The sequence below is a fragment of the Xiphophorus maculatus genome, chromosome 7, assembly GCF_002775205.1.
Source record: "Xiphophorus maculatus strain JP 163 A chromosome 7, X_maculatus-5.0-male, whole genome shotgun sequence".
In the NCBI taxonomy this organism is placed as follows: domain Eukaryota; kingdom Metazoa; phylum Chordata; class Actinopteri; order Cyprinodontiformes; family Poeciliidae; genus Xiphophorus; species Xiphophorus maculatus.
The window spans coordinates 30,189,745-30,202,206 of record NC_036449.1 but is presented as its reverse complement, the minus strand read 5'-3'; the positions used below and the strand labels follow the sequence as shown (position 1 = coordinate 30,202,206).

At 41.8% G+C, this 12,462-nt stretch overlaps 1 protein-coding gene across 2 annotated transcripts in view; it reads right to left on the bottom strand.

Annotated features, from left to right (window-relative positions):
• Positions 1 to 12,462, bottom strand: part of slc4a3 (solute carrier family 4 member 3) — a 31,869-nt gene that overhangs the window by 3,985 nt on the left and 15,422 nt on the right. For both annotated transcript variants that reach the window (XM_023337120.1, XM_023337121.1), the window contains 13 exons: positions 10,391 to 10,536; positions 10,132 to 10,312; positions 9,908 to 10,043; positions 6,653 to 6,824; positions 5,802 to 5,907; positions 5,539 to 5,723; positions 4,145 to 4,364; positions 3,552 to 3,770; positions 3,326 to 3,474; positions 2,961 to 3,155; positions 2,020 to 2,196; positions 1,164 to 1,253; positions 926 to 1,092 (listed from right to left, as the gene is read on the bottom strand). In XM_023337120.1, the coding sequence (XP_023192888.1) occupies positions 926 to 1,092; positions 1,164 to 1,253; positions 2,020 to 2,196; positions 2,961 to 3,155; positions 3,326 to 3,474; positions 3,552 to 3,770; positions 4,145 to 4,364; positions 5,539 to 5,723; positions 5,802 to 5,907; positions 6,653 to 6,824; positions 9,908 to 10,043; positions 10,132 to 10,312; positions 10,391 to 10,536 (2,143 nt within the window). The remainder of the gene's footprint in view (positions 1 to 925; positions 1,093 to 1,163; positions 1,254 to 2,019; positions 2,197 to 2,960; positions 3,156 to 3,325; positions 3,475 to 3,551; positions 3,771 to 4,144; positions 4,365 to 5,538; positions 5,724 to 5,801; positions 5,908 to 6,652; positions 6,825 to 9,907; positions 10,044 to 10,131; positions 10,313 to 10,390; positions 10,537 to 12,462) is intronic.

The window sequence follows — 12,462 nt, the reverse complement described above, 5'->3', positions numbered from 1 at the left end:
TTCTGGAAAATAAACCTGGAAAATTCTGAGTTTCAAAAGTAAAAGATTCACTCAAATCAAATTCAAAAATCATGAAATCAATTTCAGAAATTTTTTAGAAAAACAAACCTGGAAATTTTTGAGCTTCAAAACCAAAGATTTGCTTTAAAGACTCAGAAACTTTCTGATTAATCTTTTAAAATGTTCTAGAAACAAACTTGAAACTTTCTGAGCCACTGGTTGAGAAGTTGTTTGAAAAAACATTCTGAAGTTAACGACAGACATTTTCGAGAAAATTACAAAGTAAAAACCAAAATAAAAAAATCACTTTTGGAATTTTAAAGGTCTACAAATTGCTAGAAAAACGTTGAAATTTCAGAAAATTTCCAAAAGTCAAAAATGTTTAACGTTTTTTTCAAGAAAATTTTAAAAATTTTTAAATCTCAGAAATTTCTAAGTTTTTTTGTTGCAAATTTCAGATCAATCTCAAATTTTCTTTTCAAACTTTCAACTTTTCAAAATCAGACATTTTAAAAATAAAATCTCTGATATTTTAATGTCTGAAAATGTCTAGAAATAAAAAAAAAAATTATTTAAAAAAAAATTATTTTTTAAAATAATTTGTCAATCCCAAATTTATTACTTTTTTCCACCAAATCAATTTTTTGACTTTTCAATCTCAGGAATTTTCATATTTTTTGCACAAATTTTAAACTTTTGGAGATCGGAAATTTCTTTTTTTATTCTGAAGAATTTCTCAGACAAACTTCAACATTTCATGTTTTTCCGCACAAATTTTTGACTTTCCAATCTCAGAAAGTTTCTGGAAAAAACTTGAAAATAAATGAGATTAATATCAACATTTCTGAGTTGTCTATCTCTATTGGCCCTGAAACGCGCCGTAAACGACATGTAAACATCCTGATGTGTCGCTAGGGAGACGCACGAGGTGATCTGCGTTTCCATGAAGATGAGGATGAAGACGAGGAGAGCGGGAACGACGGACGCTCCCATCATCCATGTTGGGAACGGCTGCTTGTCTCCGAACGGACTGATGAGCCAGCCTCTCTTGTCGGGAGACGTGACGGAAAACCCAGACGGCACATTGAGTTTCTGAAGGACAAACGTAACGAGATGAGACCTCCATAATGTCGACGGCGACGGACGCCACAGCCTGAGCTCACCTGAGTGTAGGTGTCAGGAATGGAGATATCCACCAGTACGGACAGCAGGATGGAGATGGGAATCCCGAAGTCACCGATAATTCTTCTAGCCTGAGAAAGAAAAGTGAGAAAACGTCAAAAAACAGCAAATTACCCAGGAGTTAATTTGGCAGATAAAACGGTTAATAAGACCCTAATCTCAACTGAGTGAGGCAGAGAATCCCTCATTTCCACTGTTGGTACGCTACTTTATTCTAATATACGCCATTTTACGCTACGATACGCTATTTTATGCTACTGTACGCTATGTTACGGTCCAACCAGTAGCGAGCACCGCTCTAAGGCTGTGCTAACCTTAGAGCGCTAATCATAAACATTAGTTTCACACATGCTAAATGCTACACCAACATGGTATGTAGAGGAAGCTAATGCTAAATGCTACACCAACATGGTATGTAGAGGAAGCTAATGCTAAATGCTACACCAACATGATATGTAGAGGAAGCTAATGCTAAAGCGCTACACCAACATGATATGTAGAGTACGCTAATGCTAAATGCTACACCAACATGATATGTAGAGGAAGCTAATGCTAAATGCTACACCAATATGATATGTAGAGGAAGCTAATGCTAAAGCGCTACACCAACTCAATATTGAGGGTTCAAACGTTGGACATTATTTCATATTTCTCAGTGGTTTGATAAAAGCGTTTGCTGTGTTTATTTTTGATCGGTATGCATCATTGGAGTCTCAAGAATCTTCACTTTCCCATTATTTATAAGATGTGTATGTACATTAAAAGGATGCCGTAAAAACGCATAATGTGATGTAACCTGTTAGCATAAACTCCTAACAGTCAGAGGTGAGTATTTACCTTGCCGCCCAGAAAGCGACTGTTTCTGAACTTCCTGAGGAAAAAAGCAACGAAGAATGTTCCTATCATGAGCACCAGGGACAGGAGTGCCGTGTTGGGCTGGTTGAGGACCGGACCATCCACATCCACGGTGGAGTCCGACGGGTAAACCGTCATCAGCGGATGCTCCTTAAACACCTGGAGGCCAGAAGATGCTACCACTGTTAGCCACACTGAGAGGGGTTAGCGTTAGCTTAATAAGGAGAAGATATTCATCGTTTAACTGTTCAGCTTTGTTGAAAAGGAAGTTTGGTTTCAGGGCAATCTGGTCTTGAAAAATACTAAAAACATCCAACACCCAGCAAAGTAGTTAGTTTGCACATTTCTTTCTTTTTTTTCATAAAAGCCCAGCCTGCCCCTTTTGCCTGTTTTCCCTGTCCCATAAATGCAACTTTGGCTACAGAGACTTCATCATCCATATTATTGTTGTTTCAATTGTTTTGTTTATTTATTTTGGTTTCTTAATGTGTTCTCCAGTGTTAAATGTTTGTAAAATTTTATTTAAAAAATGTTTTTTACACATTTGTTAAAACTGCCACCAAACTGCTAGAGTATGAGACAGATAATCTGTGAAAAGATCAATCTCCTCCCTGAGCTGAAGAAATGCAACAAAAACAACAAATCAGAGACAGGAGGAGGGGCTTAACGCTGTCAATCATCCTCATGTACTCGCTGCTAGATGTGCTAATGGTGGAGAAACAACTTAGTTACTGGAAAACCATTTATCTGCTGTCATTGGTCACTATGCTACCAATGCTAGCTTCCTTGGTTGCTAGCATTCAAGGTTATTTGAACTAATCTTGAATGCTAGTCTAGATTTCAAGGTTATTTCTAGTTAGCACGGGGAGAAGGCAGATTAATTGTCTCATTCCAAGTAAGTGTTAAAAGTAAAAATCTGTCACCTTGATGAGTTTGGAGAAGGTTTCGTAGATGAAGATGAGGGAAATGAGGAAGGCGAAGATTTCCTGTGTGAACGGTGAGATGTAGCGGACCAGGAAACTTCCCTCTGCCGCCACAATCACCAGGACGATGAAGATGAGCCAGAAGCCGATCCAGACGCGGCCAGTCAGGTATTCAAAGTCATGCGCCTGACAGAACTGAGACAGACAAGGAGTTAGCAAGCTAACCAAAGCTAACAGATGCTAACCCATAATAAACTACAGTAACTGATGCTAACCGACACTAATTGATGCTAACCACTGCTAACCGATGCTAACTGATGCTAACGGGCGCTAACCAATCCCAACCCGGTTCGCTGGCTGATCACCTTGTAGAAAGCCTCTTCGAACACCAGCAGCGGTCCGGAGAAACCGATGATGAGGAGCGGCTGACCGGCCAGCAGGGAGAAGATAACCCCCAGCGTTGCCGTGGAAATGATGAGCTCGGTTACGCCCATCAGGCCTTCGGTTTTCTCCCCTGGAACGAGAATCAGAGCAGAGAAGCGTCAGTAGCGGCGCGCAGCACAGTGTGGTTGCTACGGCAACGCGGATTACCCAGCAGGCCTCCGAACGTGATGGTGGGCGACAGCGCAGCAAAGTAGATGAAGATGACGGCGGCGACACACTGCGTGTCCAGGGCGTCCCGCAGGTCGCTGACGTACTGCGGGTAGCGGCGGCGCATGTCGTGGATCAGGCCCCCGAACGGGACGCCTGAGCGCTTCAGAGGGTCCACTTCCTGTTCCGCCTCCTCCTCTTCCTCCGGACTCGCCTCGGCTACAGGGAGGAAGGTACAGGTCAGGGAGTTCAAGGTGTGGCGCGGGGGCCTTTTAGGTAGTTGATAAGGAAATAAAACATTTGATACATAAATGAGGAAATAACGAGATAAAGATGTAAAACAATAAATTAATAAAAAATTCATAAATGAGAAAAAATCAATGAGCAAACGGGGGAAATAAATAAGAATGTAAAAAATGAAAAATAAAGTAAATAAACAAATGAGGAAATAAAGCAGTAAATAAGTGAGAAAATACATTTTAGAATAAATAAAAAAACATGGGGAAAATTTTAAAATAAATAAATAAATGGGGAAATAAAACAGTAACTAGGTGAGGAATTGAAAGTGCCTGCTGCGGGTTCTGGCCCGGTACCTTTGCTGTCCTGCTCCGCTCCGTAAGCAGACGGGAGCTTCTTGCCTTCTCGGTCCCTCCTTTTGCGCAGCAGCTGCTTCTGGAAGTCGGCCACCGTCTTCAGCAGGTCTTTGCCCTCCACGTCCGACGGCGGGATGACGATGCTGCAGTCCAGGAACTCGTTGATGCCATTCAGGAGGTCCTGCCTGTCGTCTGCGAAGTACGCCACCTCATGGAAGTTCTGCAACCAAACAGAACCGGACCGGACAGCAATGAGACAATATTAACAGTAACATGTTCTGGATGACACCATCAGTTTTTGGTAAGCACTGCTAATCCACCTCCTTTGCTTTTGCAGCTTGTCTATGTGGCCGATTGGTTATAACGATGCTGGAGTAGGGGATAGGATCGTTGGCCGGTGGATGGAAGAGATGGTTTGACTTTCCTCCTCTCTCCGCTGCTCTGCATCCATGAAGCTAAAATGCTATGAACAGCATGTGTGCTGTCACTAGCATGTTGACTAACATTGATTTACTCCATTCAGTATCATAAGTTTAGCTTTAATGTCAAAACAAGCTAAAATGCTAATGTTAGCTTAACTGCTATAACTGGCATGTTGACTAACATTGATTTACTTGATTCAGAATGCAAATCTTACGAATATACCCTAAAATTAGCAAAATGCTAAGGTTAGCTAAAATGCTATGAACATCATGTGTGTAATCTCTCACATGTTGACTATCATTTAATCACTTCAGTATGTTACATTGAGCTTTTATGTCAAAATTAGCTAAAATGCTAATGTTAGCCCAACTTCTACCATTAGCATGCATGCTATCATCACCATGTTGATAAATATTGACTTACTCCACTTAGTACAAAAACCATAGGGCAGTGGTGCCAAAAGTCGGTCCTGGAGGGCCGGCATCCTGCATGTTTAGTTCTCTCCCTGGTGGTACTAACCACCAGCAGGTCTCAGCAGGTCACCGTTCTTCTTAGGCCTCTAATGAGCCGTCATTTGGTCCAGGTGCGTTAAACCAGGGAGAGACTAGAACATGCAGGATGCCGGCCCTCCAGGACCGACTTTGGGCACCACTGCTGCAGGGTATAAGCTAAAATTAAATCATATTCCAAGGTTAGCTAAAATACTATAAATAGCTTGAGGCTATCCTGCATCAAGTACTCAAACATAAGCATTGGTTTGCTAGCGAAATCTAGCTAAAATGATAATAGCTAAAATGCTATGAATTTTATGCATGTTGTCACTAACATGTTGAGTAACATTGGTTTACTCCATTCAGTATAAAATGACCATTTATAACAAGATTAGCTAGAATGCTAATGTTAGCTTCAATGCTAACATTTGGGGAGTGAATTATGTCTTAAACGGAGTACACAGGCATTGTAAAATGAACCTTTTCAGACATTAGCGTGGCGAAGGAGCGTCCGATCTCGTGGTAGTCCACGTTGGACTGGCTGGGGCCGAGCAGGACGAAGAGAAACCGGACGGGAACGGGAACCTCCAGCACGGACTCCAGGAGGACGGCCTCGCTCAGCCGGACGAAGGCCATAGCAGGCTGCTCCAGAAACTCCACCGATCCTGAAAAACAACAACAACAAGAGGAGCGGCTCTATCTCCGTCACCGACAGCACTTTCAAAAAATAACGAAACGCTTACCAACTAGAACAATGACGGCTTCGGCGTCTTTGGGAATCTTGGCGAGCAGCTTGAGGGACCTGGCAGCACCTGGATGATGCTCTGGAGGCACAGGGTGGAGGGATTTCTAGGAAGGAAGAACAGTGGAGAGGGTTCCTTCTTTACTGTCACATCCGACACGTGAGCACCAAACCAAAACTTCTGCTTACTGGTGCATCTTTAGTCCCAACGCAAACCAGAAACTCCTCCTCTGAGCTGCAAGCTAATAAGATTCTGCCTCACAGATCAGCCCTGCCCTGCAACTGGATCTGTGCAGCTGCAGGGCAGGGCACAGATCCCACACAGCTCCTTCAGACTAGCCAGCAGCAATTAGCAAACACCTTGTGGAGCATGTATGCTATCACTAGCATATTGAATAACATTTATTTGCTCTATTCAGTATGTTAAATTGAGATTTTATGTCAAAATTAGCTTAAATGCTAATGTTAGCGTAACTGCTATTATTAGCATGTATGCTATAACTAGTATGTTGATAAACATTGACTTACTCTACTCAATATAAAATACCTTAGCGTACAAGATGAAATAAGATCCTATTCCAAGGTTAGCTAACATGCTAACTTTGGAATATGCAGCACTGGTAAAAATGTTGTTAAAGGGTTAATATAGGAGCCATGTTGTAATGACTTCCTTAAGGTAGAGTTTCTGAAAGAGCAGAAGCTTCTTAAAGAGACACAGCCCTAATTTCAAGGCATTAAATTTGATATATATGCCATTTTTATAGCAACTGAAGTTAGCACAGTTACTGGATTGTGCTGTAAAATGGCTCAATGTGGATAGAGAACACATTGTACCGGCCCTTTAATTCTTACAAAGAGGCTGACGAAGACGTCCTGCTTCGGGTCGTACACCGGCCCCTTGTCGTCGTTCTCCTCGGCCACTAGGGGCAGGCTGGTCTCCTGGACGTGGTTGTGGTTGAAGCTGCCGTGGAGACTGGCTGACGACTGGTGGCGGTGGAAACGGTGCTTCAGGTCGCTCGGGTGGCTGCGGAGGAATCAAAGAAACCAGAATGAAAAGTCTGTGAAAAGCAAATATGACTCCACTGTCAGAATCATCCTGTTTTTGACTTTCTGAGTTGGTTCCTAGGAGCAGCAATTCCTTCAGACGATTTTCTTCTCATTTTCTCATTAAGACGGTGCCAAGATGATTGGATCCTTCTTCTACGGTGGCCCAGAAGGGCCAACAAAGCCACAATGGAAGTCATGCTAATAAATGAAAGTTGTGCTAAAATGCAATTAATGCTAAAATGGAGTTTATGCTAAAACTGAAGTTATGGCAATAAATATGTGCAAAAAATGAAAGTTATGCTAAAAACAAAAGCTTAAGTTTTAGCATAACGCAGGCTAAAACCAAAGTTATGCTAACACAGATTTTATGCTAAAATTGAATTCATGTTAACATTGAACTTATATTAAAACTGAATTTACAATACAATAAAATATATGCTAAAATTGAAGGCATACTAAATAAATTGATGCAAAATCAGAACCAGTTAAATGAAGCTATGCTAAAACAGAAGGCAGCTTAACTTCTGCTTCATCATGACTTCTGTTGTGGTTGTTGTGATTTTAGCTTTGGTATGTTGCTAACCCTTCCAGGCTACTGTATTTAATCTCAGAATGCATCTCCAGTCAGTTAAATTGCAGTTTCTTCAGTTGTATTATTATTATCATTAAGACATCATTCATCATCTTTCTGATCCAAAAAATGTCAAAATCTCAGACAAAACTTTTCTTGAAGCATTTTAATTTGGAGCCGTTTATTTCAGACAGCATCCAAATCCATGTGAAAATATGACGTCTAAGAGAATATCTGACTTATTTACAGTAAATGGGGACAAACTTGGCTAAAACCTTTCTTGGCGTTTACAGAGGTGTGGATTTGCAAAGAGAATTGAACTTTGGTCTTTTACTGTGTGAAATAAATGTCATTGTTTTTGTCAACTTAAATAAGTCAGAAAATGAATAATATTGTTTTTATTTAGAGCGTAAAGTTTGGAGAGTCTGAACCAAACAGTCTCGGCTGCGTAACTTCATCACTCTTGCTCTCCGTGCGTGTCATGGTGATCACATCCCAGCCCTCCTGGACAGGAATTTTCCCACTGGCTCGGGTTTTTCAGCAGATTCATTACATCACCGCTGGGTTACGTCACCGCCATCATGAGGTCCACATGGCCCTGTAAGAGCGCCTGTGAAATTGGACGTGACATCGCCCCGAGACAAAAGAGCGCAAAGTGGGGCGCTAAGTCACGCTGATGTCAGGCGGCTCCCTTTGGGACCATTATAGCGCTCAGAGAAAAGAGCTGGATTTCAGCAGCACCTAAACGCGCCCCTGACCGTGTCGTAAATCTGATCCCTCCGGCCGGTGATGACTCTAATAGCGGCGTTTGTTTTTCCCAAACGAGCAGCCGCCTGTGACGCCCCGGGGATTCACATGGAAGGCGAAATGAGCGCATGAAGACCAGCTGGTGGTTTGTTTCGCTCCATCTGTCGAGTGCTGAAAGCAGCCAGCTAATTCTGCTGCAGCATCACAGGCCTCAACTGGCAGGTTAAAGGTTAAAGGTCATGGACCAGTCTGACTGTTTGGACAAGTGTAAAGAGAAACCCATTAATCTTTAGAAACAAGATGGCAGCAGGACTGAGGTTAGCAAAGCGGCTTCTGGATGACGACGTCCTCGTTTCTCACTCTGGAAGGAATCCTGAAGTCACTTCTTGTTCTTAACCACCAGCAGTGGGAACCGCTAGCTAAGAAGCTAGCTGTGCTAACCCCAAAGCACTAATCAGAAACATTAGTTCAAGAGCCAACACAGTATTTAGCAGGAGCTAATGATAAAGCACTACATCAACACAGTTTTTATTAATAATATTTTATTCATAAAATATTATAATGCACTTACAGTGCTACAAAATGACAATAAAAACATTGACCAATGTAAAAGTGAAAGCTAATGCTAAATGGCAATATAAACATGGTACTCATGGTAGCTTTCGTTAAATACCATGTTCATATAACGTTTAGCGTCCGCTAACTACTGCATTGATATAGTGGCTTAGCTTTAGCTTCTGCTAATGCTAAAGTGCTAACTTCAATTCAAATTATATCTGAACTTCAAAGACTACAACGCTCGAGCAACAAAATAATTTTTACATTATAATTTACATTTCTATAATTACCTTTGATATTGTATTCATATTTGTTCTCTAGTGTCCATGTTTTATTTTAGACGTTGAACTTTATTTAGCTGAAAGTTTACAGAACATCAAAGTAAATTATCGCTTGAAATTTATCTGGAAACAAATGATCAGGTATCAGGTATTATCAGGTAATTATCGAGTAATTATCTGGTTAAGAGGAAGCCAACTGCACTGAACGTTTTCAAAATTAGCAAAATGTGGATTAGCGCCAACAGTTGGTTTCCTCCAGTGTAACTGAGTAACTGTGTTCTGTTATGTAAGAACGGATCGATCGCGCAGCGCGCGCCGGCTCACTGATCAATAAGTTGGATCAGTGGAGAAAGCTTTGGACGATTTTATTGGATCTCAATCAGCATCATCATCTCTTGATGCGTTAGTCGCATCTTTTTTGGAGGAAAGTTTGACGTTTTACCAGGAGGAAGAATCTGGCAAATATTTACTTGAACCAGGATCAGATGTCCTGCTGTTAAAAGGAAAAATCTTTCGCTAATTTTAAAATAAATGATTTGGTTCTCAGCAGTGAGGTGATGAAAGAAGGATGTGGAAGTGTCTCCAGCTCTGAATTTGTTGGCTCTTGGTTTAGCGCTTTAGCATGTTTTGCTAACTTTGAAAAAAATGTGTGCATTTAGCTTTCACTGTTTCCCGTTTCCTGAAGCACAAACCATACCGAAAGGTGAGCACTGACACATTTTACGCTGTAGAGGGCGATATAACTGTTTACCAGATGAGCCAATCCAAGACCCGCTCAGCGCTGATTGGCTGCTCCCATGAGTTCAGAGATGCTAGTTTGCTGATATGCCAGCAGTGCTCACCATTTTCTGAAATATTTGAAAGAGAATCTCTGAAACACCTAGAACCGGTCGGCTGGCTGACCTGTGTTTGAGAAGCAGCGCTCGCAGAACGCTGGGCCGGTCCTCCGCTCTGATCTGATCCGAGATGATCATGGTTTCCACCACCAGGTGGGCGATGCCGGGCAGAGTGTTCTGCTCCAGGTCCAGAAGGACAGCGCCTGGAAAACAGACAGGAACGAATCTTAGAACTAGAGTCTGATAGGCGCTACAGGTTAGCATCACCTGGAACAGGAAGTAGCGGTTTACCGTGTGTGATGGTGCGGCGAAGCTCCAGCAGGCTCCGGAACGACAGCGACGCCACATGAGGTTTTCCCCAGCGGTCCGTTTCCTCCTCCACGTCCTCCTCAAACTTGATCCAACGCGCTCGCTCCTTCCAGCGCATCTCCTGGTCTTTGTCCACGATGAGCTCGTTCAGCTCCACAAACAGCTGCGGAGCAGAAATATCCACTTTTAAACTCCGTAGAGACGCGAAAACGCATCAGAACTGCCCTGAAAGGCCTCGGACCTCGTGGGTCTTCTTATCCGCCGCTCGCTTCTTCTTCTTCAGACTGGACAGCGGCGTGGAGCTCATGCTGGACCGCGACATCTGGCAACGCGAGGATTTCTTCACCAGGTGGCGCCGAACGCCGGGGTTGTCCTCAAACCTGTGGCCTGAAAAATCAAACGGGAATAAAAAAATCAGAGAGGCATAAAGACGCAACGTTCTCAAAGTGAAACGGAACAATTCCACCAAAAGAGCAACTAGCAACAAATGTTTCGTTTCTTTGAAGGTTTTTTTTCTCAAAATAGCAACTAGCAACAGATTTAGCAACTTTCTTACAGAAAACTGATTAGTGACAAACTCAGAGATATACAGTATTTTGCTTTTACAAATAAACAACTAGCGATAAATCTAGTGAAACTTTTTCAAAACAGTGACAAGCGACAAATTTAACAACTTATTTTACTAGCAGAGAGTCGAACACTTCTGAGAAAAACTGAGTGGCAGAAACCATGTTCTGTAAAATATAGACTAATTTAACTTTTTCAAATGTTTTCCAATACAGTTGCATGATTTATTGGAGTAGAAAATGCAGCTATGTTGGTTTATTTGATGTTTTATTTTGAATAAAACATCTGTATGGTTGGATGACATAATGGTGACGATATTCTAGTTTATTAAAAGAATCGTTAAAAAAATGGGACCATAAAGCAAATTAAAGTTTAACGTGATTTACATGATGAAAAATAAATTAAAACAACATACAAGAAACAAATATTATTGACTACAATCAATAATATTCCAGTTATTGATTAAAAGCAACGCTAAACATTTGGATTTTTATCTGGAAGGATCTTTAAACCGTTTAGTGATTTACAACAGAAATATTTTAAAGTGTATTCTCTGCAGAAATTGAAGCTACTAAAGAGAAACGCTGGATGAGTTTCTCTGATGCTGAGACTTTAGTCCTCTGAAATGTTCTGCAGCTGGTAGAAGGCCCACTGGGGAACCGTCAGAGGTCATCCTGATCTCTAGCTTCCAGCTGGAATAACTGAAGCTGTGCGTTGACTCTAGATCTATAGCTCTATATCTATTAAATCGTCTTGGTGTTTGAAAGGGTTCTGAGTCGCCTGGTGACGCTCTAACGTAGAGCTGCTTATCATAGATAGCTACAGTAATGAGCAACCTCATCAACGTTCCCACCAGCCTGAACAGGAAGTGATCCCGCCGCCTCAGTAGGCAAAATGGATTTATAAAGGAAGTACAACCTTTTCCTGTGAATAACGAAGTTCTGCTGACAGGCAGTGAATCCATGTAGCAACAAACACGTAGCTGCTATGTTAGCTAGCAGAGAAAAGCTACATTAGCCAAGCTAATTTTGGTAGTTCAGCAGTAACATGTTACACAGAGGTGAGTAGAGAACTCAAAAACTGTCATCAATTAATAGTTGTAATGTACTGATATTGTTTGTAAGTTAGACAGGAAGGTGACTAGATGAGAGCTAGTTCTGAGCTTGTGACTTGCTAATTGTTGTCATAGCAACTGCCTACCAAGATGGCTGCCAGCTACAAAGTTCATGAAAGTGTGACATCACATGAGATCTGTGTGTGTTACTTGTTATAATCTCAACTAGCAGAAACATGTTGAGTTTAAACAAAAGGAGTCCAAGAACTGGACCCTGGGGAACTCCACATGAACAACAGAGAACCTTTTTATTCAAAAACCGATGCTAAGAGTTCATGTAGCCTAAATCCTCCCTGCCTTAGTTAACTTTCTATCACTGTTTATGAATTCATTATGATCATATTCACCGTTTAAAAATGGCTCCGGTTTACTTCCTGTTTCTGTTTTACACTTTGAAGGAGTAAAACCTACTGCTGATGTTCTGTGGGTCCAAACCAGAGCTTAAAAAGCAGAACCGCTGCGTTAGTCAATGAGATGTTTCCGCTCGGCTGCAGCTGACCCCAACAGGAGCCACTGATCGATGCCAGGCAGGAAGTCCCGACTCGATTCTGCAGCCCGCCGCCCATCAGCGCGCCTCATGAGACCCAAACCCATCATGGAAAGTCACTTCCTGCTCCATCGATCAGTCATGT